Source organism: Delphinus delphis, chromosome 11, assembly GCF_949987515.2.
Source record: "Delphinus delphis chromosome 11, mDelDel1.2, whole genome shotgun sequence".
In the NCBI taxonomy this organism is placed as follows: Eukaryota; Metazoa; Chordata; class Mammalia; order Artiodactyla; family Delphinidae; genus Delphinus; species Delphinus delphis.
The window spans coordinates 70,633,529-70,660,686 of NC_082693.1; the positions used below are offsets into that span (position 1 = coordinate 70,633,529).

At 35.1% G+C, this 27,158-nt stretch overlaps 1 protein-coding gene across 5 annotated transcripts in view; it reads right to left on the minus strand.

Moving 5' to 3' along the window:
- CEP290 (centrosomal protein 290) overlaps positions 1 to 27,158 on the minus strand; it is a 96,956-nt gene that overhangs the window by 46,214 nt on the left and 23,584 nt on the right. For all 5 annotated transcript variants that reach the window (XR_009521236.1, XM_060025327.1, XM_060025328.1 and 2 more), the window contains 9 exons: positions 26,745 to 26,857; positions 25,108 to 25,192; positions 24,418 to 24,560; positions 11,763 to 11,927; positions 11,218 to 11,367; positions 9,507 to 9,622; positions 7,929 to 8,031; positions 7,608 to 7,838; positions 3,784 to 3,957 (listed from right to left, as the gene is read on the minus strand). Coding sequence is in view for 4 of the 5 variants with exons in the window: in XM_060025327.1 (XP_059881310.1) it covers positions 3,784 to 3,957; positions 7,608 to 7,838; positions 7,929 to 8,031; positions 9,507 to 9,622; positions 11,218 to 11,367; positions 11,763 to 11,927; positions 24,418 to 24,560; positions 25,108 to 25,192; positions 26,745 to 26,857 (1,280 nt within the window). In the remaining variant the exon portion in view is untranslated. The remainder of the gene's footprint in view (positions 1 to 3,783; positions 3,958 to 7,607; positions 7,839 to 7,928; positions 8,032 to 9,506; positions 9,623 to 11,217; positions 11,368 to 11,762; positions 11,928 to 24,417; positions 24,561 to 25,107; positions 25,193 to 26,744; positions 26,858 to 27,158) is intronic.

The window sequence follows — 27,158 nt, forward strand, 5'->3', positions numbered from 1 at the left end:
ATACCAAGGGTTACTGAGCATCCACAGCATGCCATCGGTGACAGGTACTGTATGTTCATGATGAAAAGAAACAGACAAACTTCTGGCCTTCATAGGCCTCACCATTTGGTGTCTGTGGATATATGTGTGGTAGGAGTTGGGGAGGAGTGTGGAATGCAGCAGAATGTGAACAGATAATCAAAGAAAAAAATTCACTAAACAGGTCAAGATCTAGAAAGAAACAGAGTACAAAACCAAAGAATAATAAAAAGTAGCATATCCAGATAGAGTGCTTAAAGAAAGTATTAACCACTGAAGAGGTGGTATTTAAGCTGAAACTGATGGTAAGAGAAGGAGCCAATCTTGACAAGAAACCAGCCATGGAAAGAACTGATATACTACTGGTAAACCCAGATGCTCCAAAGCAGGAAAGAGTCTGGAGTATTAGAGGACTTGAACACAGTGAGCAACAATCAGAGTGAAGAGGAATAAAAAAAAAAGTTGGAGAGATTATAGGGGGCCATACCAGGCAAGGCATGGTATGTCAAGACAAGTAACTGGAATGTAACTTAAGGTATAATAGGAAATCATTTAAAGATTTAAAGGAAGAAGTTTTAACAAATCATTCTGAATAAAATGTGGAGAATCAATAAAGGGGTAAATAGAGAAATGAGAAATTAGTCAGGAAGATACTGTAAAGTCCAGATGAGAGATGACACTGGTTTAGATTACAGTTATAGCAGGGAAGATAGAGAAAAGAGGACACATAAGAATTAATTACATTTGGGTGGAAAATGATAAAGGAAAGGAATGACTAGAGAATAATTCTAAGATATCTGCCTTAACTAAATGAGTAGATAATAGTGGCATACACTGAAACAGAAACAACTATGAGAGAAATAGACATCAGGAATTAAATTTGGACACGTTAAATTAGAGATCCCCTTGAAACATGAGTTGTTAAGTAGGTAATTCCATACAGAAGAACAGAGTTCTGAGAAGTCAGGCTGGAAACATAAAATGTAGGAGTTGGCACATAAGTATAATATTTTAAGCTCATTTATTCTTCATTTTAACAAATAGAATGTCTACTACATGCCAGGTATTCTAAGCACTGGACTGCAATGGTAAACAAATTCCATCCTAAAACTTGTATTTTAATGGAGCAATTTGAAAATAAGCCAATATATAACATACTGTCAGGTAATAACCATTATGAAGAAAAATAAAACAGGGTAATGACATTTTTTTTTAAATAAATTTATTTATTTATTTTTGGCTAGGCTGGATCCTCGTTGCTGCATACAGGCTTTCTCTAGTTGCGATGAGCGGAGGCTACTCTTCGTTGCGGTCCACGGGCTTACTCATTGTGGTGACTTTTGTTGCAGAGCACCGGCTCTAGGCGCACGGGCTTCAATAGTTGTGGCGCACGGGCTTCAGTAGTTGTGGTGCATGGGCTTAGCTGCTCCACAGCACGTGAGATCTTCCCGGACCAGAGCTCGAACCCGTGTCCCCTGCATTAGCAGGTGGATTCTTAACCACTGCGCCACCAGGGAAGTCCCGAGATTTTTTTTTTTTTTAAAGGGCGATGTTATAATGAAAAGGAAGATAAGGGAATAAAACATGACTCTCTGGTAACATGCACAATTACAGCCCAGTTCCTAGGTACTGTAAATTCGTAGGAGAAAAACAAAAAAGGGCTTAAGGTGTTTTAAATATCTTGCTACCCTTTTTGCTTCTCTTACTTCCAGACTCTTTCAAAGGATAACTGTGGCCTTACTTCATATCCCATTTTCATACCCCTGCCCTGGTACTGCACCCTCATTTATTACCACTCTTACCTCCAATATTCAATCATTCTCTCCCCTTTAGCTCTAAATTTTCTTTTCCTCTCCTCTCAAACTTCATTGGTCTCCTTATTAAAAAAATTTTTTTGAAAAAACACAGCAAATCCTCTTCTTAATTTTACCTTAGTCCATATCTATTTCTCTTGTCTGCTATTATCAAAATTTCCATTTTTTTAATTGCCTTATCACCCATTCGGTTTTTGTATTTCTTTACCACCCACTCTGTTTTTCATCTTCTAAAATCTGATTTTCATCACCTTTATTCAATCCCTGAAGTTAACATCTATTAGCTCTAACTCTGTGCCAAACAGCAGGTACCAAACCCACAAAAATGAACTAAGTAGAGTTTCTGATATCAAGAGGCTTATATTCCTGTAGGAGAGGCACACATATAAACACATATAATATGATGTGATATAAATAGCAGAACTAGGTACAAAATATAGAAATAACAGAGAGGGTGAGTTTTTTCTATAAAGAAGGATGCTACAGAAAAAAAGGTAGTGTCTGAAAAAAGTTTTGAAACATGAATAGAAATTCACTGAGCAGAAAAACTGGGAGAGGAGGAAGGGCTTTCTAAACAAAGAAAACTGCATGTACAGAAGAACATACGAAACACTGTGGTGGAGAAAACTGGTAGTTCACTTTCTAAAACATTAATTGTGAAACTCCTTAGAATGTCACAGTAGATGACATGAGTTATGTGCGGGCTAATCACAAAAGTCACTTATTCTTTAAGTGACTGGCAACTTTTGAGAGGTTTTAAGCAAGGGAAGGACATGGTCAGATGCAGGTTTAGAATGATCACTTTGGTGGCAGCAAGGAGGATACAACACTGGAGGTAATGGTATGGGTAATGGTTACCACAGTGAAGATAATAAAGAATAAAACTAAGACATTGCCAACAGATAGAGACATATGTTCAGAATTATAACTGAGATACAGGAAGTAAAGGAGAGAAAAGGATATAATACAGAGACAAAATTTTTTAAGGTTTGAGTAGAGATGAAAAATATTATCTGGGAAAATAAGTTTTAAAAGTTAAAAATTACTCATTGATACGCTACCTGCAGGAGATTTCTTATCTATGACTGCCTAATGCTAGAGAAGAGAAGACAACAGACATGAAAGATGGGAAAAAATAAATTTTTATCACACTTAAATATTTAGAATTTTCCATAAAAATTAACATAATCATCTCTCTTCAAAAATAATAAAAAGTAAACTGATCATGATTATTTCTAGTTAATATTAATAAATAATGACTCAGATAATTTTATAGGAGTCATTGAAAGCTATTCAGAATGTTTTCTTGAACGTGTCCCCCTAAGCAAGTGAGAGCTTTTGAGCCAAAAGAATTATATCTCCTTCCATTCCAATGAGAGGATCATAAAAGAGAATGAACCAAAAGACATAAGCCTTTATTTTTCATAAAGATAAACAAAATCAGGAGCTTGTTTTGCCTGCTGTAAAAGGTACGAAGGTCGAGTGGCTAGAAGACAATTACAAAGGGTCTGGGCCACATTCATAGACTCCTTCAATTAAACTAATGATACTCCATCCTATTCTTCTCTCTCTCTACAGTAAGAAAGGATAGGGATTTGCAGAACTCATCCAAGGTCCAGGAAGAACCATGGATATCTCATCTACTCTCTGCTACATCCACCCCAAAGAGCCATGGACCATGAGGGAATAATTTACACTGGGATCAGGGCAAGAGAAAGGAATGGGTACTTAATAATGCTTCCTCTTCTGACTACATTATCCTAACTGTTCCATGTTCTTTTTTCTTTTTTAAGTACCTGATGGAAAGAGATTTCATTCAGCTAAATCACAAAAGTGGGCTAAGGAAGATAACCTGGAAGAAGTCATCCAGAAGTCATTTTGCACCTATAGATAAGATATCACCAAAGAAGAATGGCTAAAATCACAAGGTTTAAGGATCACACATACTTACCTCTAGGTGTTCCAAGTTATTTGTTCTTTGAACAAGCATATTATCTTTTTGCAAGATGTCTCTGTACTTAGCAGTCAGTTCATTGTATTGTTTATTGGCCAATGCTAGTTCAGACAGAGAGACACTATTATCTATAACTTTTTGGAGTGCTGCAATCTTGAAAACAGCCATTTCCTATGTAAATAAAGATACACTGGATTAAGGTGGTGTATTTTTTTCTGGTAAAGGCACTAGCCACTTATGAGGATAAGATAATATAGCTGAAAGCAAAACAGATTTTAGAATAATTTAAAAAATTAGATTTCTCAAGAATTGCATATATTGCATATATTACAATATATTACAATAACTATTAAATACTTTCATACAAGAAATAATATTTGGAAATTTTAAATCATAATAAAAATACAGTGAATCCTTTTATAACTCCTGTCATAGTTAAATGAAATTCAGTTAATTTGAGAAACACGTAATATACAGCAGCAAAAAAAATATCACTTAGGATATATCTTTGGATGGCTTTTCTAAATTTCATAAGATTAAAAAAAAACTTCTTTTAAATGGCAAAATTTGCATCATCACAGGTAACATTTCCAACTTTGCTATTTCTGCTTATTTATAATTAATAACAAACTAGCTTTATAATAAAAGAAAATTTTTTGTTCACAGGAAAGAAACATTATTTAGGGAAAAAAAACTTCTCTGCATCATAGCTATCTGTAACAAATAATATCAAAGGCTTTAAATTACTTGGTTCATCTTCAACTCTTTAGCTACAGAGCTATAAGAGTCACTATTCAAAGATACTGTATTAACACCAAAAAGAAGATACTGAACATGAAACCAAATTTATGAAATGAGGAAGATAAGGAATTTATGAGTTCCCTGGAGGACTCATAAATTGGTTAGGACTCAGTGCTTTCACTGTGGTGGCCTGGGTTCAATCCCCGGTCAGGGAACTACGATCCCACAAACTGTGCGGCTTGGCCAAAAAAATTTTAAAAATAAAAAAATTTAAAAAAAATAAAAAGAATTTATGGTTATAATTCATTCTGAAGTAGAGTAATGAGGGGAAAATATTTGTAATAGTGCTTCAGATCTCAATTTGAAAACTTCTCTATATAAATAAATACACCCTAGTCTACCTTACCCTTGGGATTCAGTTTCACTTTTGCTTTGTGGTGAGGGAAATCATGTTTCCCATCCTTAAAAATATCCCTTTTTTTGGCTTTCCAATTGTTGCAAAAACAAACAAAAAATCCAGGTTGACCAATCAGGTTGAAGAGGAAGAAGATTCTAGTTCTTTCTTCCCTTCTATCTCAAACATTAGCTATATTTGTAATACTCTAAGAAAAGTACATTCTACAAAATCTAACACAAAATAAAAACAAGAACATTTCATATTGAAAATAGGTTTATTAGCATGACAATTTCACCCATTACTATATTTAAAAGGGGGTGGCAAGGAACTCAAGTTCATTCTAATTTTACTTTGAATTCTTCTATTTACATGCTCCTATGTAAATTTAGACATGTCAAATGAACATATACATGCTTAAATAAGGTCTGATCAGATGTAAAGCAAGGTGCAGAAGAGTTGCATGTCATGCAACTTTTTGTATCTTTGTTAATAACTTGCAAAAGGAAACATTAGAAGGATTATCAGTTACCTAAAGGGGGTGAAAGGATGAAGTAGAATGAAGTGAAAGGTACAAGGACAGACATAAGATTTCTCTGCTGACATCTTTTGTACATGTGAATGTTTTATATATTCAAATTTAATTTTTTAAAAAGTTATCCCTAAAACTGAAAACAAATGTAAAATAAATGAACCTAACTATATAGCAATTGTATAGCATAACCACACAAAGAGGAGAATTACTTCAAGTCACTATAGAATATGTTACCATGACGATACATCCCTAGTGAGAGATATTCTAAAGAAAATAAGAACTGTAAAGAAACTTTATATCTAGTAGCACTGGTATTGTTATTGTTAATACCAATACAAGATTACTGTTTTCAAATTAATGTATGAATATTGTAGTATAAAAAATAATTATTTTAATGTTATTTTAATAGATTTCCGTGTTAAAAAAATAAAGTACAAAATCAAAGGTTAGTAAAAACTCCATACTCTTACTTATCCTAAAATGTTAAATTTGAATTAAAAATAACAATATGAACTCATGATTTAAATCTATACATATTTTCCTAACTGGACTAGTAGCAATGACACTCCAAGAGCAATGACACCTAGGACTGGTTTTTGGTATCTAAATGCTGTCCCCACTAAAATGAACCAGGGCTCTTTAGAGAAATGGCTTATTCCAAGCCTGCCTAAGAAGTATACAAGGTACCTCTTGGACATATGTTGTTCCAGAAAACAAACTAAGTTTTGCAGCTTGGTTCAAAGACTAACGTATTTCTGTCAAATAGGATACAAGAACCTTCTTTAAAGGGCTCTCACTGGCCAAAGTTGAGACAAAAGAATAATGACTACACCTGAGTAAAACACACTGAATATTTAAAAGTGGGTGAGTCTGTTATGATACTTAAAGAAGAGAAAGCTGGAGGGTGCAGTGGGTGGGAGGGGATAGGCAGAAGCAGACTATACAAACTCTGTATTCTGAAAACTGGTCAAGAAAAGGAAAGAATGACCAGTTTTTATCTTGCCTTTCTAGTTAGGAACCATACTTCAAGATAACCAAAGAGCTTGGGCTAATGAGGAGAAGCTCTTTATTTTATAAAGAATACCTGCTAGTAAATGAAGAGAACATAATATAATTAGAAAATCATGATTTTTGCAACTCTTAATGAAATAATTGGATCAGGCAACAACAATCACCAGTGGACACTAAAACCATTAGAAGAAATGATGAAGAACTGGTTATTTGCATGGTATCAAAATATCACCAAAGAATTAACTAAATCACTTAATAATAGAGATATATGGCTGTCTCCCCCTTAAGAAAGTAATCAATCATGAAACATGGGACTACCAGACATTCCATCTCTTGAAGTGATACACTATAAAGTATTACTTATAAAGTACAAAACATTACTTATGAAGTGTTCTTGCCAAAAATGTTTAACCTTAATATAACCAAGGCTTCAAAGCTAACTTTTAGTAAATACAATGGATACAGGAACAAGTAAAATTATGAAAGAAAATAATCAGATAAATATTCATTATTTTTCAGAGAGAGGAGGAAAAAAAGGGGGAGATTCTATATTTAAAAGACTTAGGACATGTAACATCCAAATACAATGCAGGGTCCTTGACTGGATCCTGGGACAACTGAGGAAATGTGAATATGATCTGGACGTTAGATAATATAAGGTATTGTTGTCAATTTTGTTAAGTGTGATAAAGTTATTGCGGTTATGTAAACAGAAAAAGACTTTTTTAGAGATGCACACTAAAATATTTAGGGGAGAAATGTCTGCAATTAAAATATTCTTACAAAAAAACAGATGAAGCAATTAGAGTGGAATGTTAATAAATGTTAACTATTAATCCAGGTGATGGGTATTCATCATACTATCCTTTCTTTTTCTTCTTTTTTTTTTTTTTGCGGTATGCGGGCCTCTCACTGTTGTGGCCTCTCCTGTTGCAGAGCACAGGCTCCAGACGCGCAGGCTCAGTGGCCATGGCTCACGGGCCCAGCTGCTCCGCGGCATGTGGGATCCTCCCGGACCAGGGCACGAACCCGTGTCCCCTGCATCGGCAGGCGGACTCTCAACCACTGCGCCACCAGGGAAGCCCTATCCTTTCTTCTTCACGTTTGAAAATTTTCAGAGTTGAAAAAAATCAGACGTACCTTAAAACGTTGCAAACGTCCAATTTTTTCACCAACTTCAGCCTCCATTGATACCAATTCATTCTTCTGTTTCCAATTTTCTTTTCTAAGCTGTCTCTCCATTTCTACTAAAGTAGTATATTGCCTTATGAGTGACTTTTCATTCACTTGTAAGACTGTGAGCTTTCTGCTATTTTCTGAAAGTGTTTTTTTCATTTCATCTGAATCCATCTGAAGAGCACTGAGCAAATTCTGCACAAAGTCACATTTATATAACTTGTTAAATCTAGCTATCTTAGTTTGTACAGTATTATATATTGATCTTAAAAGTGCTTTACTTACATTATATTCTTTTATTTTTATAGCATCTTGTTGGATTTGATCCTCAAGTTTTCTCTTTTCCTCTTTCATTGTTTCAGATTCTGTTTTCCAGGTCTTCTTTTCACTTAAAAAAATAAAAATGACAATACAGTAAACCTAATAAAATATTTAACTATAGGAAGAGATAGCTATAGATTATGGAAATTTAGTTTCTATAAAATAAGAGAAATCATAACTAGTCAATACCTGATAACGTAAGTAGAAATGCCACTTGAAAGGATTTATCCTGAAAGTTATATTTTTATTTAATAAATGAAAGGTAAAGAAATTATTTTATCATTTTCATTTATCTACAAATTATTACTTTACAATTGTTACAATATAACAATTGCAGCTGAATCTTATAAATATTTTATTAAAAACAGAAAACAATTAAGAAAATAATCAATACCCCAAACTAATTCTGGAAATCAAGTCTCAGTATTCTGACCCTACTCTTATAGTAAAATTCTTTTTTTTTTTTCGGTACACGGGCCCCTCACTGTTGTGGCCTCCCTGTTGCGGACCACAGGCTCTGGACATGCAGGCTCAGCGGCCATGGCCCACGGGCCCAGCCGCTCCACGGCATGTGGGATCCTCCCAGACCACGGGCACGAACCCGTGTCCCCTGCATCGGCAGGCGGACTCTCAACCACTGTGCCACCAGGAAAGCCCCTGACTCTACTCTTAAATTTGAGTGTTAAATACTTATAAAATATCTAGAATACAAACAAAATGAGAAATAATTAGACTTAAAAGAAGGTGTATAAGACATTGTTGCCTACCCAGACCTGCAATCTGCTTGGCATAAACCAATTATGGTGTCAGCATTCTCTTTGAACTGAATGATTCAAACCTGGACATATGACTTGGACAGCTCATTAACCCAATTCTGACTCATGAGATCTAAGTCTGCCAGCAGCCTCTGGAAAAAATTTCATGTAAAAATAAAAAGTTATGTGAAAAAAAAATGCCCCTCTTCTTCAATGGTCATGGTTCCATCTTCCTTGAACTCCTTCCTTCAGCTATTTTATAACCAACATAGGAGATAATATGACCTATACTATAAGACTCCCAAACATGACCTATCCTATAATTAGCTTTGGTTTTCTTGTTAGATCAAATTGTAATCACTCTTAGTGTTTAAATCACCTTTAATCAGGTATTCTAACTATTACTAAGGATATTAGTCCATTGGTACAGATGAGATGGCAGAGATAAGCACAAACAGGCTAGTTCCCCATGAAAATATATGAATAATGATGATGGTGATGATGAAGAATGATGCTAACAGCTGACATTTATAAACAGTTCATATGTGCTATAATATTCACAAAATGCTCATATCTGGGCATTTTCACATAATTCATTTAAGTTTCATAATAACCCTATGAAAAAGTATTACTATCACAGAATTTTATAGATACGGAACTAAGACACAAAGCGGAGGTGAAGAGGCAGGAAGAAAAAGTAAAAGAAAATATCTAAATATTTTTTGTTACTTAGCTTTAACACGAATATTCTTCAATTATATTTATAAAGTTTTGCTAACACCTATACCTTAGGTATTCTTTATATAATAAGCTCTGTTGATGACGAATTACTGCGAATTTTCTGTTATAGTCTTCAAGAGAATCTTCTAAATTCTTTAACTTATTTTCTTTATATTCTAGTTCCTAAAAATTGGTTTAAAAATGAGAATGAAAAAAGCATCAGGATATATTTTAAATTTCAAGGTATAAATTCATATTCTGACAAGATTATAGAAAAATATACAAAAGATAATAGCAAATCCATAAGCAGCACAGGTCATTTCTATGATTATTCTGAATACCTCATGGCATATGGAATGAGGTAATATGTGTAAATGAGAAGTGCTATGAAACAGATAAAATTATTTTCATCATACAGAATAGTTACAGTAACCATACAAATGATCAGATACAGTGGTTACAAACTTACCTTTAGCCACTCAGTCCCACATACCCTTTAATGAACATATGCATTCATAGCTCCAGTCAAATTGTCCTTTCCAATTATTTCATTTTGAAGATGAAGAAATTTGAGACTTAGAAAGATCAAGTAACTTACTCAACATTAAAAAATTCATTAATACTACCCTTGGTAACCATTTTCTAAGCACACATGCCAAGCTCAGTGCCAGGTGCTTTACATATTGCAGATCTAACACTTGCAGTCAGGTCTGGCTGACTCCAAAGACCTTGCTACTTCTATCACTCTATGCTGCCTTAGGATTGGGAGTCCAAGTACTTGTTTTGCCACTTTGAACAGGTTTTCAGATTCCAAATTGGTCCTCTAATCTACCACAATGCTTCTCATGTGTTTTTTATATAAAGATGAAAAAAATGAATCTTATCACAAGTAACATGACAATGCAATACTTCTATCACTTATTGACAATGTTCCTGTATTGAAGAAGAATAAATTCATGAAGAATGCTAAAATTATAAATTTAAAAGTAATGATATAACATGAATTATAATGTTCTAATAAGTAAATTCTAATACTCAAAAAATGATTAATTAATATAATATACAAATACAAGCATCTGATAATCATAACTCAAGTATATTCACAAATGGATTATTTAGGAAAGGGAAACAGCAGTGCTTATAATCAAAAACTCACTTTCATTGATTCTGAACACATTTTTGTGATTATATTTGCAATGTATGTGATATTACCGGTATTCACACTCAAATGAAATAATGAAAAGCATCCCTCATTATGCCATTCATAATGACTGTAATATAGACAGCAAAACTGAGAAACAAACACAAGGCAAGCAGTATCCTTTCTAATTTGCTAACAGATTAACTAATACCTTATAGGGTAAAGGGAAGAAAGAGATAAAAGACAATTTTGTTTAAAAGTTTCTTCTTGTAGTTAACACACAAAAAAAGGAACAATTCTAATCACTACACAAAAAGCTGTGTCAGACTTTATTCATGTGAATTGCTTTTCCAACCAGCAATAAATAAAAGAGCTCACCTTATTTATACATTACTACCTTATAGTAGCTGCATGTTATTCTATCTGTCAATCATATATTTCATATGAATGGCACACATGCTTCTCATTCAGATAAATGGAATAAACTGCTTTTATTCATAACATTCCATCTAATATCAAAATCATTAAAAAAACATTTCACTGTTAATATTCTAAGAACGCAAAGGAATATATGATGATTAAATTATAAAACATACTATCAACTATTTTTGTTACTCACATATAAAATTTTCAGTACCTGTAAGATATGTATTAAATATTCATTCTGAGAATTAATGATATTGGCACTAGATGGTGCTACCCCATCAGGTAAGTCTACTCCTTTAAACACAACATTTGATCCTTCTGATTGTCGTAAAAGACTGGTCTCTTTTTCAAGATGATCTATCTGCAAACGAACAGTTCAGAAATGAGAATCTCATCTCTTACACCCAAAGAAAGACAAATTTAAAAGCAGTAACTAACACTTCCTACTGAATATCTTGAACAAGTAGATATATGAATGCTCTGCCAAGTATTAATTAAATTATAATTTAATTTATAATTACTACTACTTAGAAATGTCTAGGAATAGATTTAGAATTTTTGTATCCTTTTATGTTACACAGTACTTATTTTTCCACTAATTTAATTAAAAAAATTCAAACAGAAGGTTTCCGAATGTTGAAAGAATTAATTCAAGGGGCATTTTCTCATTAAATAGTCATTAAAAAAAATTAAATGTTTCATATTAAATCTTTATTCATATGCTTAGCATTTTCTTTTATATAATAGAATTCTCACCTTTAAATTTGCTTTTGTCAACTGCTGAGAATAATTTATAGCCTCCTTCCGAGATTCCCTGAGCTCCTGTCTTAATTCTTCATTCCTTCCAGTAAGTTGATCAACTTGGGCTTTTAAATGCAGATTGGCATCAAATATTCCTTCTGCATTCTTTGATTCTATAGCCTAATATATTTAAATTATATAGAAGAAATGTGAAGAAAAACACTAAAGTCATAGTAAAAAATCTATGTTTAAGTCAAATTCACACTTAAGCATTTTACTATTCCCATGTATAATAAAATATACCAAATATATCTCTTATTTATAAATTTAAATTGATAAAATACCAGTTTAATCTACAACAGTATTACCAAGCATACTAATCACTTCCTTCTAACAATTAACAATATCTAGCTAATCCAAATAGACTGGTAGATCAGAAAAACAACTAGACAGGAACAACATGACTAGGGTTCAAATATTAACCAATCTCTTATTTGCTGGGCAAGTGACTTGAAATTCCTTATACCTTAGCTTCCTTAACTCTAAAGAAGAGGAAATAATGTTAGCTCTGTCAACTTCACAAGGTTTTTATACAGTCAAAATGAGATAATTTATATGTAAATGCTTTGAAACCATGAAGCATCTGAATTTAAAGCATGAGCAAAGGAATGAAATAGCTACTACATTTAATTAATTAAATTTTTCATTGCTTCCTCTCCAGTTGAAGCATACATAATAACAAAGGCAAAGTATGATAAAATAGTTATCCAATTGTTATCCAAGAGTGCTGGATAAGCAAAAATAATCTGTCAAATATTAAAATACTATCCAAGAGGCTTCACTGCTCCTAATTCCCCAATAATGGCCTATATAAATATACCTACCCCCACGTACACATATACACAATACATACGTACCAATAGATCTGGACTTTATGGAACAAAACTGTTAAATGCATGGTAAAGCTTCAGAAATTAAGGCAGAAGACAAAGAAAGTAAGATGAGTAAAATCATATGTAATATCCTATTCAGGAGGGTGATCTGGGATTTAACTCAAGGCAGTAGGTCTGTAAGAGTAAGCCTTTACCCTAAGGAGATGAGAGCAGGCCATGTGGAGTAATAATTTATACTAATTAAAAGGGGATAGCAGAAAGAAGTAGGCAGAAGGAGGTATTCTGACAGATGACAAAGTAGTCTAGTTAGTTGTCTTGCTGAAAAATAGCAACATGCTATCTATAAATCCTTGTGGTAAAATGAAATTGAATTAGATGGTGATTAGGGGCCCTGAAAAACACCCTACAGCAATAGAAAGTGAACTAAAGTGCAGAAGCCGGAATTATCTGATCTAAACTGTCATTGATTCTGATGATTTCTTAGAGGACGTAGTGTTAGGTCATTCAGATGGGGCATATCAGTCAGAAAAAAAAATGACAACCCAGAAGAGAAGCAGACAAAATCGATGGAAACAAGAATCCTAGGAAGGCCACAGGCTGTCAATTAAAATAAAAAAATTTAAAAAATAAATAAATAAAAATAAAAAAACGTAGAATCTTTCTGGGCTATTATTCTGTTTCTATTTGGTCACTAAATAGAGTTTCCCTTGTAGAACAGAGTTTGATCTGAGTATTAGTAGTGGGCAGCATCACAGATAAAAGATATTCACATAAGAAAGTATGAAGAATCATTTTAGATACTTAAAACAGTGGAGAAAAAACAAAGTCACCAACCAGAGAAGAAAAGTCAGAATTATAAAGGGATATATAGGGAACAAAGGGAATCAAAAGGGTTTCATAAATTTTGTTAAATGATTCTCTACCTCAGAAAGATTTTAACATACTAGTATCACTCTCTGCTAATAAAATGGTATTATTATAAAAAAAAACATTCCATGCAAATGGGAATCAAAAGAAAGCTGGAGTAGCAATACTCATATCAGATAAAATAGACTTTAAAATAAAGAATGTTACAAGAGACAAGGAAGGACACCACATAATGATCAAGGGATCAATCCAAGAAGTAGATATAACAATTAGAAATATATATGCACCCAACATAGGAGCACCTCAATACATAAGGCAACAGCTAACAGCTATAAAAGAGGAAATCGACAGTAACACAATAATAGTGGGGGACTTAAACACCTCACTTCACCAATGGACAGATCATCCAGACAGAAAATTAATAAGGAAAGACAAGCTTTAAATGACACAATAGACCAGTTAGATTTAATTGATATTTGTAGGACATTCCATCCCAAAACAGCAGATTACACTTTCTTCTCAAGTGCACACAGAACATTCTCCAGGATGGATCACATCTTGGGTCACAAATCAAGCCTCAGTAAATTTAAGAAAACTGTAATCATATCAAACATCTTTTTCGACCACAATACTATGAGATTAGAAGTCAATTAAAAGGAAAAAAACATAAAAAACACAAACACATGGAGGCTAAACAATATGTTACTAAATAACCAAGAGATCACTGAAGAAATCAAAGACAAAATCAGAAAATACCTAGAGACAAATGACAAAGAAAACACGATGATCCAAAACCTATGGGATGCAGCAAAAACAGTTCTAAGAGGGAAGTTTAGAGCAATACAAGCCTACCTCAAGAAACAAGAAAAATCTCAAATAAACAATCTAACCTTACACCTAAAGGAACTAGAGAAAGAAGAACAAACAAAACCGAAAGTTAGTAGAAGGAAAGAAATAATAAAGATTAGAGCAGACATCAATGAAACAGAAACAAAGAAAACAATAGCAAAGATCAATAAAACTAAAAGCTGGTTCTTTAAGAAGATAAACAAAATTGATAAACCTTTAGCCAGACTTATCAAGAAAAAGAGGGAGAGGACTCCAATCAATAAAATTAGAAATGAAAATGGAGAAGTTACAACTGACACTGTAGAAATACAAAGCATCCTAAGAGACTACTACAAGCAACTCTATGCCAATAAAATGGACAACCTTGAAGAAACAGACAAATTCGTAGAAAGGTATAACCTTCCAAGACTGAACCAGGAAAAAATAGAAAATATGAAGAGACCAATCTCAAGCACTGAAATTGAAACTGTGATTAAAAATCTTCCAACAAACAAAAGTTCCAGGATCAGATGGCTTCACAGGTGAATTCTATCAAATATTTAGAGAAGAGGTAACACCAATTTTCTCAAACTCTTCCAAAAAATTGAAGAAGGAACACCCCCAAACTTATTCTATGAGGCCATCATCACCCTGATACCAAAACCAGACAAAGATACTACAAAAAAAGAAAATTACAGACCAATATCACTGATGAATATAGATGCAAAAATCCTCAACAAAACACTAGCAAACAGAATCCAACAACACATTAAAAGGACCATACACCATGATCAAGTGGGATTTATCCAGGGTATGCAAGGATTCTTCAATATACGCAAATCAATCAATGTGATACACCATATTAACAAATTGAAGAAGAAAAACCATATGATCATCCCAATAGATGCAGAAAAAGCTTTTGACAAAATTCAACACCCCATTTATGATAAAAACTCTCCAGAAAGTGGGCACAGAGGGAACCTACCTCAACATCATAAAGGCCATATACGACAAACCCACAGCAAACATCATTCTCAATGGTAAAAAACTGAAAGCCTTTCCTCTAAGATCAGGAAAAAGACAAGGATTTCCACTCTCGCCACTATTATTCAACATACTTTGTAAGTCCTAGCCACGGCAATCAGAGAAGGAAAAGAAATAAAAGGAATACAAATTGGAAAAGAAGAAGTAAAACTGTCACTGTTTGCAGATGACATGATACTATACATAGAGAATCCTAAAGATGCCACCAGAAAACTACTAGAGCTAATCAATGAATTTGCTAGTTGCAGGAAACAAAATTAATGCACAGAAATCACTTGCATTCCTATACACTAACAACGAAAGATAAGAAAGAGAAATTAAGCAAACAATCCCATTCACCATTGCAACAAAAAGAATAAAATACCTAGGAATAAACCTACCTAAGGAGGTAAAAGACCTGACTCAGAAAACTCTAAGACACTCGTGAAAGACATCAAAAATGATGCAAACAGACGGAGAGATATACCATGTTCTTGGATTGGAAAAATCAATATTGTGAAAATGACTATCCTACTCACAGCAATCTACGGATTCAATGCAATCCCTATCAAATTACCAGTGGCATGTTTTACAGAACTGGAACAAAAAATCTTAAAATGTGTATGGGAGGGAGGAGCTTCAAGATGGCGGAAGAGTAAGACATGGAGATCACCCTCCTCCCCACAAATACATCAGAAATACATCTACATGTGGAACAACTCCTACAGAACACCTACTGAATGCTGGCAGAAGACCTTAGACCTCCGAAAAAGCAAGAAACTCCCCACGTATCAGGGTAGGGCAAAAGGAAAAAAATAAATAAAACAGAGACGAAAGAATAGGGACGGGATCTGCACCAGCGGAAGGGAGCTGTGAAGGAGGAAAAGTTTCCACACACTAGGAAGCCCCTTCGCGGGCGGAGACTGTAGGTGGCAGAGGGGGGAAGCTTTGGCGCCACGGAGGAGAGCACAGCAACAGGGGTGCGGAGGGCAAAGCAGAGAGATTCCTACACAGAGGATCGGTGCCAACCAGCCGGAGAGGCTTGTCTGCTCCCCCGCCGGGGCGGGCGGGGATTGGGAGCCGAGGCTTGGGCTTCAGTCGGATTCCAGGGAGAGGACAGGGGTTGGCTGCGTGAACACAGCCTAAACGGGGCTAGTGCGCCATAGCTATCCAGGAGGGAGTCCGGGAAAATGTCTGGAATGGCCGAAGAGGCAAGAGACTTTTTCTTCCCTCTTTGTTTCCTGGTGCGCGAGGAGAGGGGATTAAGAGCGCTGCTTAAAGGAGCTCCAGAGACTGGCGCGAGCCGCAGCTATCAGTGCGGACCCCAGAGACGGGCATGAGACGCTAAGGCGGCTGCCACCGGCACCAAGAAGCCTGTGTGCGAGCACAGGTCAGTATCCACACCGCCCCTCCCAGGAGCCTGTGCAGCCCGCCACTGCTAGGGTCCCATGATCCAGGGACAACTTCCCTGGAAGAACACAGATCCTCAGGCTGGTGCAACGTCACGTGGTCCTCTGCCGTCGCAGGCTCGCCCCACACTCCGTACCCCTCCCTCCCCGCAGCATTAGTGAGCCAGAGCCCAGAATCAGCAGCTCCTTTAACCCCATCCTGTCTGAGCGAGGAACAGATGCCCTTAGGTGAGCTACACGCAGAGACGGGTACAAATCCAAAGCTAAACCCCAGGAGCTGGACGAACAAAGAGGAGAAAGGGAAATCTCTCCCAGCAGCCTCAGGAGCAGCGGATTAAATCTCCACAATCAATTTGATGTACCCTGCATCTATGGAATACCTGAATAGACAACAAATCATCCCAAATTGAGGACGTGGACTTGGGAAGCAACGATACATATTTTTTCCCTTTTTCTCTGTTTATGAGTGTGTATGTGTATGCTTCTGTGTGTGATTTTGTCTATATAGCTTTGCTTTTACCATTTGTCCTAGGGTTCTGTCTGTCTGTTTTTTCTTTCTTTTTCTCTTAGTATGGTTTTCAGCTCTTTTTATCATTGGTGGATTTATTTTTTGATTTGGTTGCTCACTTCTTTCTTTTTTTGATTACATTAAAAATTTTTAAAATATTTTTATTTTAATAACCATTTCATTTTATTTTATTTCATCTTTTTCATTCTTTCTTTCATCTGTTCTCCCTTTTATTCTGAGCTGTGTGGATAACAGGCTCTTGGTGCCCCACACAGGCATCAGGGCTGTGTCTCTGAGGTGGGAGAGCCAAGTTCAAGACATTGGTCCACCAGAGACCTCTCAGCTCCATGTAATACCAAACGGCGAAAATCTCCCAGAAATCTCCATCTCAGCCAAGACCCAGCTCCACTCAATGACCAGCAAGCTACAGTGCTGGACACCCTATGCCAAACAACTAGCAAGACAGGAACACAACCACACCCATTAGCAGAGAGGCTGCCTATAATCATAATAAGGTCAGAGACACTCCAAAACACACCACCAGACGTGGACCTGCCGACCAGAAAGACAAGATCCAGCCTCATCCACAAGAACATAGGCACTAGTCCCCTCCACCAGGAAGCATACACAACCCACTGAACCAACCTTAGCCACTGAGGGCAGACACCAAAAACAACAGGAACTACGAACCTGCAGCCTGCGAAAAGGAGACCCCAAACACAGTAAGTTAAGCAAAATGAGAAGATAGAGAACCACATAGCAGATGAAGGAGCAAGGCAAAAACCCACCAGATGTAACAAATGAAGAGGAAATAGGCAGTGTACCTGAAAAAGAATTGAGAATATTATTAGTAAAAATGATCCAAAATCTTGGAAATAGATTGGAGAAAATACAAGAAACGTTTAACAAGCACCTAGAAGAACTAAAGAGCAAACAAAATGTGATGAACAACACAATAAATAAATTAAAAATGCTCTAGAAGGGATCAATAGCAGAATAACTGAGGCAGAAGAACGGATAAGTGACCTGGAAGATTAAATAGTGGAAATAACTATTGCAGAGCAGAATAAATAAAAAAGACTGAAAAGAATTGAGGACAGTCTCAGAGACCTCTGGGACAACATTAAATGCAACAACATTCTAATTACAGGGGTCCCAGAAGAAGAGAAAAAGAATGGGACTGAGAAAATATTTGAAGCGATTATAGTTGAAAACTTCCCTGATATGGGAAAGGAAATAGTTAATCAAGTCCAGGAAGCACAGAGAGTCCCATACAGGATAAATTGAAGGAGAAACATGTCAAGACACATATTCATCAAACTATGAAAAATTAAATACAAACAAAAATTATTAAAAGCAGCAAGGGAAAAACAACAAATAACATGCAAGGGAATCCCCATAAGGTTAATAGCTGATCGTTCAGCAGAAACTCTGCAAGCCAGAAGGAAGTGGCAGGACATATTTAAAGTGATGAAAGGGAAAAACCTACAACCAAGATTACTCTACCCAGCAAGGACCTCATTCAGATCTGACGGAGAAATTAAAAACCTTTACAGACAAGCAAAAGCTAAGAGAATTCAGCACCACCAAAAAAGCTTTACAACAAATACTAAAGGAACTTCTCTAGGCAGGAAACTCAAGAGAAGGAAAAGACCTACAATAACAAACCCAAAACAATTAAGAAAATGGTAATAGGAACATACATATTGATAATTACCTTAAATGTAAATGGAGTAAATGCTCCAACCAAAAGACATAGACTGCCTGAATGGATACAAAAACAAGACCTGTATATATGCTGTCTACCCACTTCAGAGAGACCCAGAGACCCACTTCAGACCTAGGGACACATACAGACTGAAAGAGAGGGGATGGAAAAAGATATTCCATGCAAATGGAAATCAAAAGAAAGCTGGAGTAGCAAATCTCATATCAGATAAAATACAGTTTAAAACAAAGACTATTACTAGAGACAAAGAAGGACACTACATAATGATCAAGGGATCAATCCAAGAAGTAGATATAACAACTGTAAATATTTATGCACCCAACAGAGGAGCACCTCAATACATAAGGCAAATACTAATAGCCATAAAAAGGGAAATCGACAGTAACACAATCGACAGTAACACAATCATAGTAGGGGACTTTAACACCCCACTTTCACCAATGGACAGATCATCCAAAATGAAAATAAATAAGAAAACACAAGCTTTAAATGATGCATTAAACAGGATGGACTTAATTGATATTTATAGGACATTCCATCCAAAAACAACAGAATACACTTTCTTCTCAAATGCTCATAGAACATTCTCCAGGATAGATCATATATTAGGTCACAAATCAAACCCTGATAAATTTAAGAAAATTGAAATCATATCAGGTATCTTTTCTGACCACAACGTTATGACTAGAAATCAATTACAGGAAAAAATCTGTAAAAAATATAAACACATGGAGGCTAAACAATACACTACTTAATAACCAAGAAATCAGTGAAGAAATCAAAGAGGAAATCAAAAAATACCTAGAAACAAATGACAATGAAAACACGACGACCAAAACCTATGGGATGAAGCAAAAGCAGTTTTAAGAGTGAAGTATAGGGGCTTCCCTGGTGGCACAGTGCTTGAGAGTCCGCCTGCCGATGCAGGGGGCACAGGTTCGTGCCCTGGTCCGGGAAGATCCCACATGCAGCGGAGCGGCTAGGCCCGTGAGCCATGGCCGTTGAGCCTGCGCATCCGGATCCTGTGCTCCGCAACTGCAGAGGCCACAACAGTGAGAGGCCCACGTACAGCAAAAAAAAAAAAAAAAAAAAAGAGTGAAGTTTATAGCAATACAATCCTACCTTAAAAAACAAGAAACATCTCAAATAAACAAACTAACCTTACACCTAAAGCAGTTAGAGAAAGAAGAACAAAAACACCCCGAAGTTAGCAGAAGGAAAGAAATCATAAAGATCAGATCAGAAATAAATGAAAAAGAAATGAAAGAAATGATAGCAAAGATCAATAAAATTAAAAGCTGGTTCTTTGAGAAGATAAACAAAATTGATAAACCATTAGCCAGACTCATCAAGAAAAAAAGGGAGAAGACTCAAATCACTAGAAGTAGAAATGAAAAAGGAGAAGTAACAACTGACATTGCAGAAATACAAAGGATCATGAGAGACTACTACAAGCAACTCTATGCCAATAAAATGGACAACCTGGAAGAAATGGACAAATTCTTAGAAACGTACAACCTTCCAAGACTAAACCGGGAAGAAATAGAAAATATGAACCGACCAATCACAAGCACTGAAATGCAAACTGTGATTAAAAATCTTCCAACAAGCAAAAGTTCAGGACCAGATGGCTTCACAGGAGAATTCTATCAAACATTTAGAGAAGACTTAACACCTATCCTTCTCAAACACTTCCAAAATATAGCAGAGGGAGGAACACTCCCAAACTCATTCTACGAAGCCACCATCACCCTGATACCAAAACCAGAAAAAGATGTCACAAAGAAAGAAAACTACAGGCCAATATCACTGATGAATATAGATGCAAAAATTCTCAACAAAATACTAGCAAACAGAATCCAACACTACATTAAAAAGATCATACACCATGATCAAGTGGGATTTATCCCAGGAATGCAAGGATTCTTCAGTATATGCAAATCAATCAGTGTGATACACCAAATTAACAAATTGAAGGAGAAAAACCAGATGATCATCTCAATAGATGCAGAGAAAGATTCCGACAAAATTCAACACCAATTTATGAAAAACATCCTCCAGAAAGTAGGCAGAGAGCGAACTTACCTCAACATAATAAAGGCCATATATGACAAACCCACAGTCAACATCGTCCTCAATGGTGAAAAACTGAAACCATTTCCACTAAGATCAGGAACAAGACAAGCTTGCCTACTCTCACCAGTATTATTCAACATAGTTTTGGAAGTTTTAGCCACAGCAACCAGAGAAGAAAAAGAAATAAAAGGAATGCAAATTGGAAAAGAAGAAGTAAAGCTGTCACTGTTTGCAGATGACATGATACTACACGTAGAGAATCCTAAAGAGGCTACCAGAAAACTACTACAGCTAATCAATGAATTTGGCAAAGTAGCAGGATACAAAATTAATGCAGAGAAATCTCTTGAATTATTATACACGAATGATCAAAAATCTGAAAGTGAAATTAAGAAAACACTCCCACTTACCACTGCAACAAAAAGAATAAAATACCTAGGAATAAACCTGCCTAAGGAGACAAAAGACCTGTATGAAGAAAATTATAAGACACTGATGAAAGAAATTAAAGGTGATACAAATAGATGGAGAGATACACCATGTTCTTGGATTGGAAGAATCAACAGTGTGAAAATGACTCTACTACCCAAAGCAATCTATAGGTTCAATGCAATCCCTTTCAAACTACCACTGGCATTTTTCACAGAACAAAAAATTTCACAATTTGTATGGAAACACAAAAACCCCGAACAGCCAAAGCAATCTTGAGAAAGAAAAACGGAGCTTGAGGAATCAGGCTCCCTGACTTCAGACTATACTACAATGCGACAGTAATCAAGACAGTATGGTACTGGCACAAAAACAGAAACATAGATCAATGGAAAATGATAGAAAGCCCAGAGATAAACCACGCACCTATGGTCAACTAATCTATGACAAAGGAGGCAAGGATATACAATGGAGAAAAGACAGTCTCTTCAATAAGTGGTGCTGGGAAAACTGGACAGCTACATGTAAAAGAATGAAATTAGAACACTCCCTAACACCATACACAAAAATAAACTCAAAATGGAATAGACCTAAATGTAAGGCCAGATACTATAAAACTCTTAGAGGAAGACATAGGCAGAACACTGTTTGACATAAATCACAGCAAGATCTTTTTTGATCCACCTCCTAGAGTAATGTAAATAAAAACAAAAATAAACAAATGGGACCTAATGCAACTTTAAAGCTTCTGCAAATCAAAGGAAACTACAAACAAGACAAAAAGAGAACCCTCAGAACGGGAGAAAATATTTGCCAACGAATCAATGCACAAAGGATTAATCTCCGAAATATATAAACAGCTCATGCAGCTCAATATTAAAATAACAAACAACCGAATCCAAAAATGGGCAGAAGACCTAAATAGACATTTCTCCAAAGAAGACATACAGATGGCCAAGAAGCACATGAAAAGCTGCTCAACATCACTAATTATTAGAGAAATGCAAATCAAAACTACAATGAGGTATCTCCTCACATTGGTTAGAATGGGCAGCATCAGAAAATCTACAACAACAAATGCTGGAGAGGGTGTGAAGAAAAGGGAACCCTCTTACACTGTTGGTGGGAATGTAAACTGATTCAGCCACTATGGAGAACAGTATGGAGATTCCTTAAAAAACTAAAAATAGAATTACCATATGACCCAGCAATCCCACTACGGGGCATATACCCAGAGAAAACCATAATTCAAAAAGACATAGGCGCCCCAATGTTCATTGCAGCACTATTTACAATAGCCAGGTCATGGAAGCAACCTAAATGCCCGTCGACAGACGAATGGATAAAGAAGATGTGGTACATATATACAATGGAATATACTCAGCCATGAAAAGGAACGAAATTGGGTCATTTGTTGAGATGTGGATGGATCTAAAGACTGTCATACAGAGTGAAGTAAGTTAGAAAGAGAAAAACAAATATCGTATATTAACACATATATGTGGAACCTAGAAAAATGGTACAGATGAACCGGTTTGCAGGGCAGAAATTGAGACACAGATGTAGAGAACAAACGTATGTACACCAAGGGGGGAAAGTGGCGGGAGTCGGTGGTGGTGGGATGAATTGGGAGATTGGGACTGACATATATACACTAATATATATAAAATAGGTAACTAATAAGAACCTGCTGCATAAAAAAATAAAATAAAATTCAAAAACAAAAGTATTCAACTATTGACTAATCATAAAAAAAGCAATTCAATGAATAAGACTTTTTTCTATATAAATCAAGCATAGTATAATAATGCATGTTAACTATGTTCAGATCATGTAAATGACATAGATTTAAATATTAAGAATCTAAAAATTTATGTTTTATTCAAGTTTATATAACAGACACTCATCAGTACCATAGAACTCTTAAGTCCCTATATGGTAAATATAAATAGAACATCATTTAATGGCTAAAATCTTTCTCATAGTAATTCTTAAGTCTTTAAATATTCAAAATATTCTTACTACATCCTATTACACTTCTAGGTTTGTGGTGTAAGGTCCTAACAGACCTACCCTCCCACATTTAACAAGTGAATACAAAAAACTACTACATAAAAGTTCTAGAAAATGAACAAAAGCAACAGATTTTGGAGGGGACTTGAAACTTGGAAGACAGGACTAGCAAGCAGTAAATTTGTTGTTTTTAAGGCTTAACTGAGAGGGCAAGCTGCAGTTCCAGTGACCTGTCTTCTTTCTGGCCTAAAAACCAGAGGATAGGACCCAAAGCCACAGAATAGTGAGAGGGGAATTCCAGAAGGAAAAGAACCAACAAAAGGGATCTTCAAATTCTTTGTAAAAGCTCTGCCAGGTCTCAAGCTGACCATTAAAACAGAAAAATGGAGATGACAGAAGAAAGTATCAGTGAACTTGAAGATAAATCAATGGGAATTATCCAACTGGGAACAGAAAAGATAAAAAATTAGGAACGAAAAAATGAACAGAGCCTCAAGGAGTTGTGGGACAATATCAAAAGGTCTAACATGTTTCAGTGGCGTCCCAGAGAGAATGAGGCAAAAAAATGATTGAAGAAATTAATGGCAGAAAACTTCCCAATTGTGGTGAATAGCATAAGTGAACAGATTCAAGCTCAGCAAACCCCAAACAAGCTACACACACACATACACACACATACACACCCTTGGCACATTGCAGTCAAACTGGCAAAAACCAAATAAAAAGAGAAAGTTTTGAAAGTAGCCCAAGAAGAACTACACATTTCATACAGGAGAACAATGACTCAAATGACAACAAATGTTTCATCAGAAACTGTGGAGATCAATGAGAGTGGAACAATATCTTTGAAGTGATGAAACAACAAAATAAAACCATTAATATAAAAATAACTTACATTAACTAGTCTTTCAAGACTGGGAATAATTAGAGATGTTTCCCCTCCTTTAACATCAGGATCTTTCTGCATTTCCTTAATAGCTTGCAATATTTCTTTCATACCTTCTTCAAGTTGCTTATTTTCTTCAACTAATTCTTTTACTAAAATGAAATATTTTTTTCATTGAATGAATAGATTTTTTTACAATTTACACTATGCTATATAGATTACAAATATTTCACATACAGTAAAAATAACCCATTTATAAAATGCAAATGCAAGTAAATGTACAAAAAATTCAACTATAAATCCAATGTGTGAATGATGAAGTTAAATCACACACCTATTTAAATCCTGTGCATATATATATATATATCTCATGGCTGAAAGAAATAAATCATAAGCATACTTTGCCTTTATTTTACATTAAAAATTTCTTAAATTTGTTTTTCTAACTGTACTTTCATTAGAGAACAAAAGAGAAAAATAGACTTATTTATCATCACAATAAATTCAGATTAATAACATGCTCTGAAAATGAATATAGCAAGGCAAACCAAATAGATGAATGAGAGACTGAAGTCTATACATTATAGTTAGTTAAGGCTAAAACAGACTAGAAAACAGAATGTAGTGAAGTCCTTTCAATCCCATAATTTTCAGTACAGACTAAATAAATAAGAAAAATAAGAGATAATAGTGACTTACATTTATTCTGAAACTTGGCTATTATTGTTCTACTTCTTTCTAAATCTCTTTCTTTTTCAATTAGTTCTCTTGAAAGAAATTCATTCTAAACAAAACATAAAGAGAAAAAAATTGATTTAAAAAAAATGACAATAGTTTTGAAGTTTAAAGAAGTTTGACCAATTGAGGTTTAACATACCCACAGCAAGCTACAGAAACGTAGCAGCACTCACAAAAATAAAATAAAATCTAAAAGGTAAAACAGATAATGATCCTCCTCCCACCTCCCCCCCGACCCCACACCCATGGCAAAAGGCAAACAGATAAGGAAGGTTTTTGTCTTTGGCACCACAATCATCTCTTTTAATGATCTGCCTTTACACTACCCGTTCTGCCTGGCTTCTATGACGTTCAAGCTCTATTTCTGCATTTCTACTTTGTGCTTCTTTGATCAATAAATCCTGTGCTATGGCTTCATTCTAAAGAAACATTTAATAAATTAGGCAAGTCAATGAGTTCATTTCAGATGTATTGCATTTTTAGATCTTTTAAAAGACAGAATGTGTATAAATTAGTGTTAATGTGCAAACATAAAAGAATTCTTATTATAATTGCTACTTATCGAATTTTGTTAGTCATAAAAAAGAATTAAAAAAAAAATCCCAGGAATGTAATTTGGAGGAGAGCTCACCTGAGATCTAAGAAATACTAGTTCTGTCCATAGCTGTTCTATAAGATTTGCAAGTGGATCTATCTGAGATAATTTTGATTGTGCAGTAATTGGCACAGGGTCCAGAACATTAACTTCAAGATTACTTTTCAAAATCTCTGTCTGTACGGGTACTTCACTTTTTCCTACATCTTCTTTGAAATTGGTATAAGCGTAGTTTATTGGGGTATGAACCTGTTCATCTTCTGATGCTGCTACTTGTGATTTAGCCACGTCAGCTCTATTTTCATGAATTTGTTGACAAAGTATTGCAGATTTTTGCCTAAGTGATAACTTCTGCATTAAGTCTGAAGCTGTTGATAAGGCTTGTAAAGAAGAATCACTTTTTTATGTGAAATTAGTCTTCTCAAGTGCCTGATGGCTTCCTGATACTTTCTTCATAGATTCATCAGAAACAGAGTATAAATGGTCATTTATTTCTTCATGATTCTCCCTACTAAAGGTATTGACTAATGATTCTAGATTTATTAAAGACTATAGACAGGGTGCTTTAAAAATCTCTCTTATTGTAATAGTTTCTAGAGGTGAAATATTATCTTTCACTTGTATAGATGAAGAATGTCTAGTTAAAGAGACAAAAGGATCCACTTCACTTTCTACACTATGACGAATTTCAGATAACATTCTTGATAATGATCCTATGGTCATATTCTCTTCAGGCTCATTCTGACATGACTGTGGAATATTGAATGATGGTTTCCTATGCGGCAGCTCTACTTTATCTGAACTCCTAATCTGTATTCAGAGTAAATAATGTCTCATTAATGATTCTTGGGATTGACAGGTTATTGAAATAAAACATCTTCCTTTTATTTAACAAGTATAAAAAGAAGCAATGTCCAAAATGAGACAATGGGGGCAGAAATGAAAGGCCTGATAATAATATTTTTCTTTATTCTCTTCACCATAGCAGTACCTTACTATTTACCTTTGATTGTGCTTCACTCATATTTTTGAGGCTAATGAAATCAAATTTTCTTCCTTCCATTTTATTCTCTTGAGAAAAGTCTTCAGTTAGGTTCAGGTTCTCAACAGTTAATCCTACATATAAAAGAATTAACAAATGAGAAGCATAAAAATAACTCTGCTATTATTCCAATACTTTAACTCTTAAAAACTAGAATCAAATTTTAACTCAAACAAAATGTAGAATAATTATTTCCAAAATCCTTGATCTATATGTAGCCTCCTATACAACTTCCTGATTTAGCTCACTTTTAATAAGATATTAATAAGTTGTTTATTTTTTGATATTGAGCTCCATGAGCTGTTTGTATATTTTAGAGATTAATCTTTTGTCTGTTGTTTCATCTGCAAATATTTTCTCCCATTCTGAGGGTTG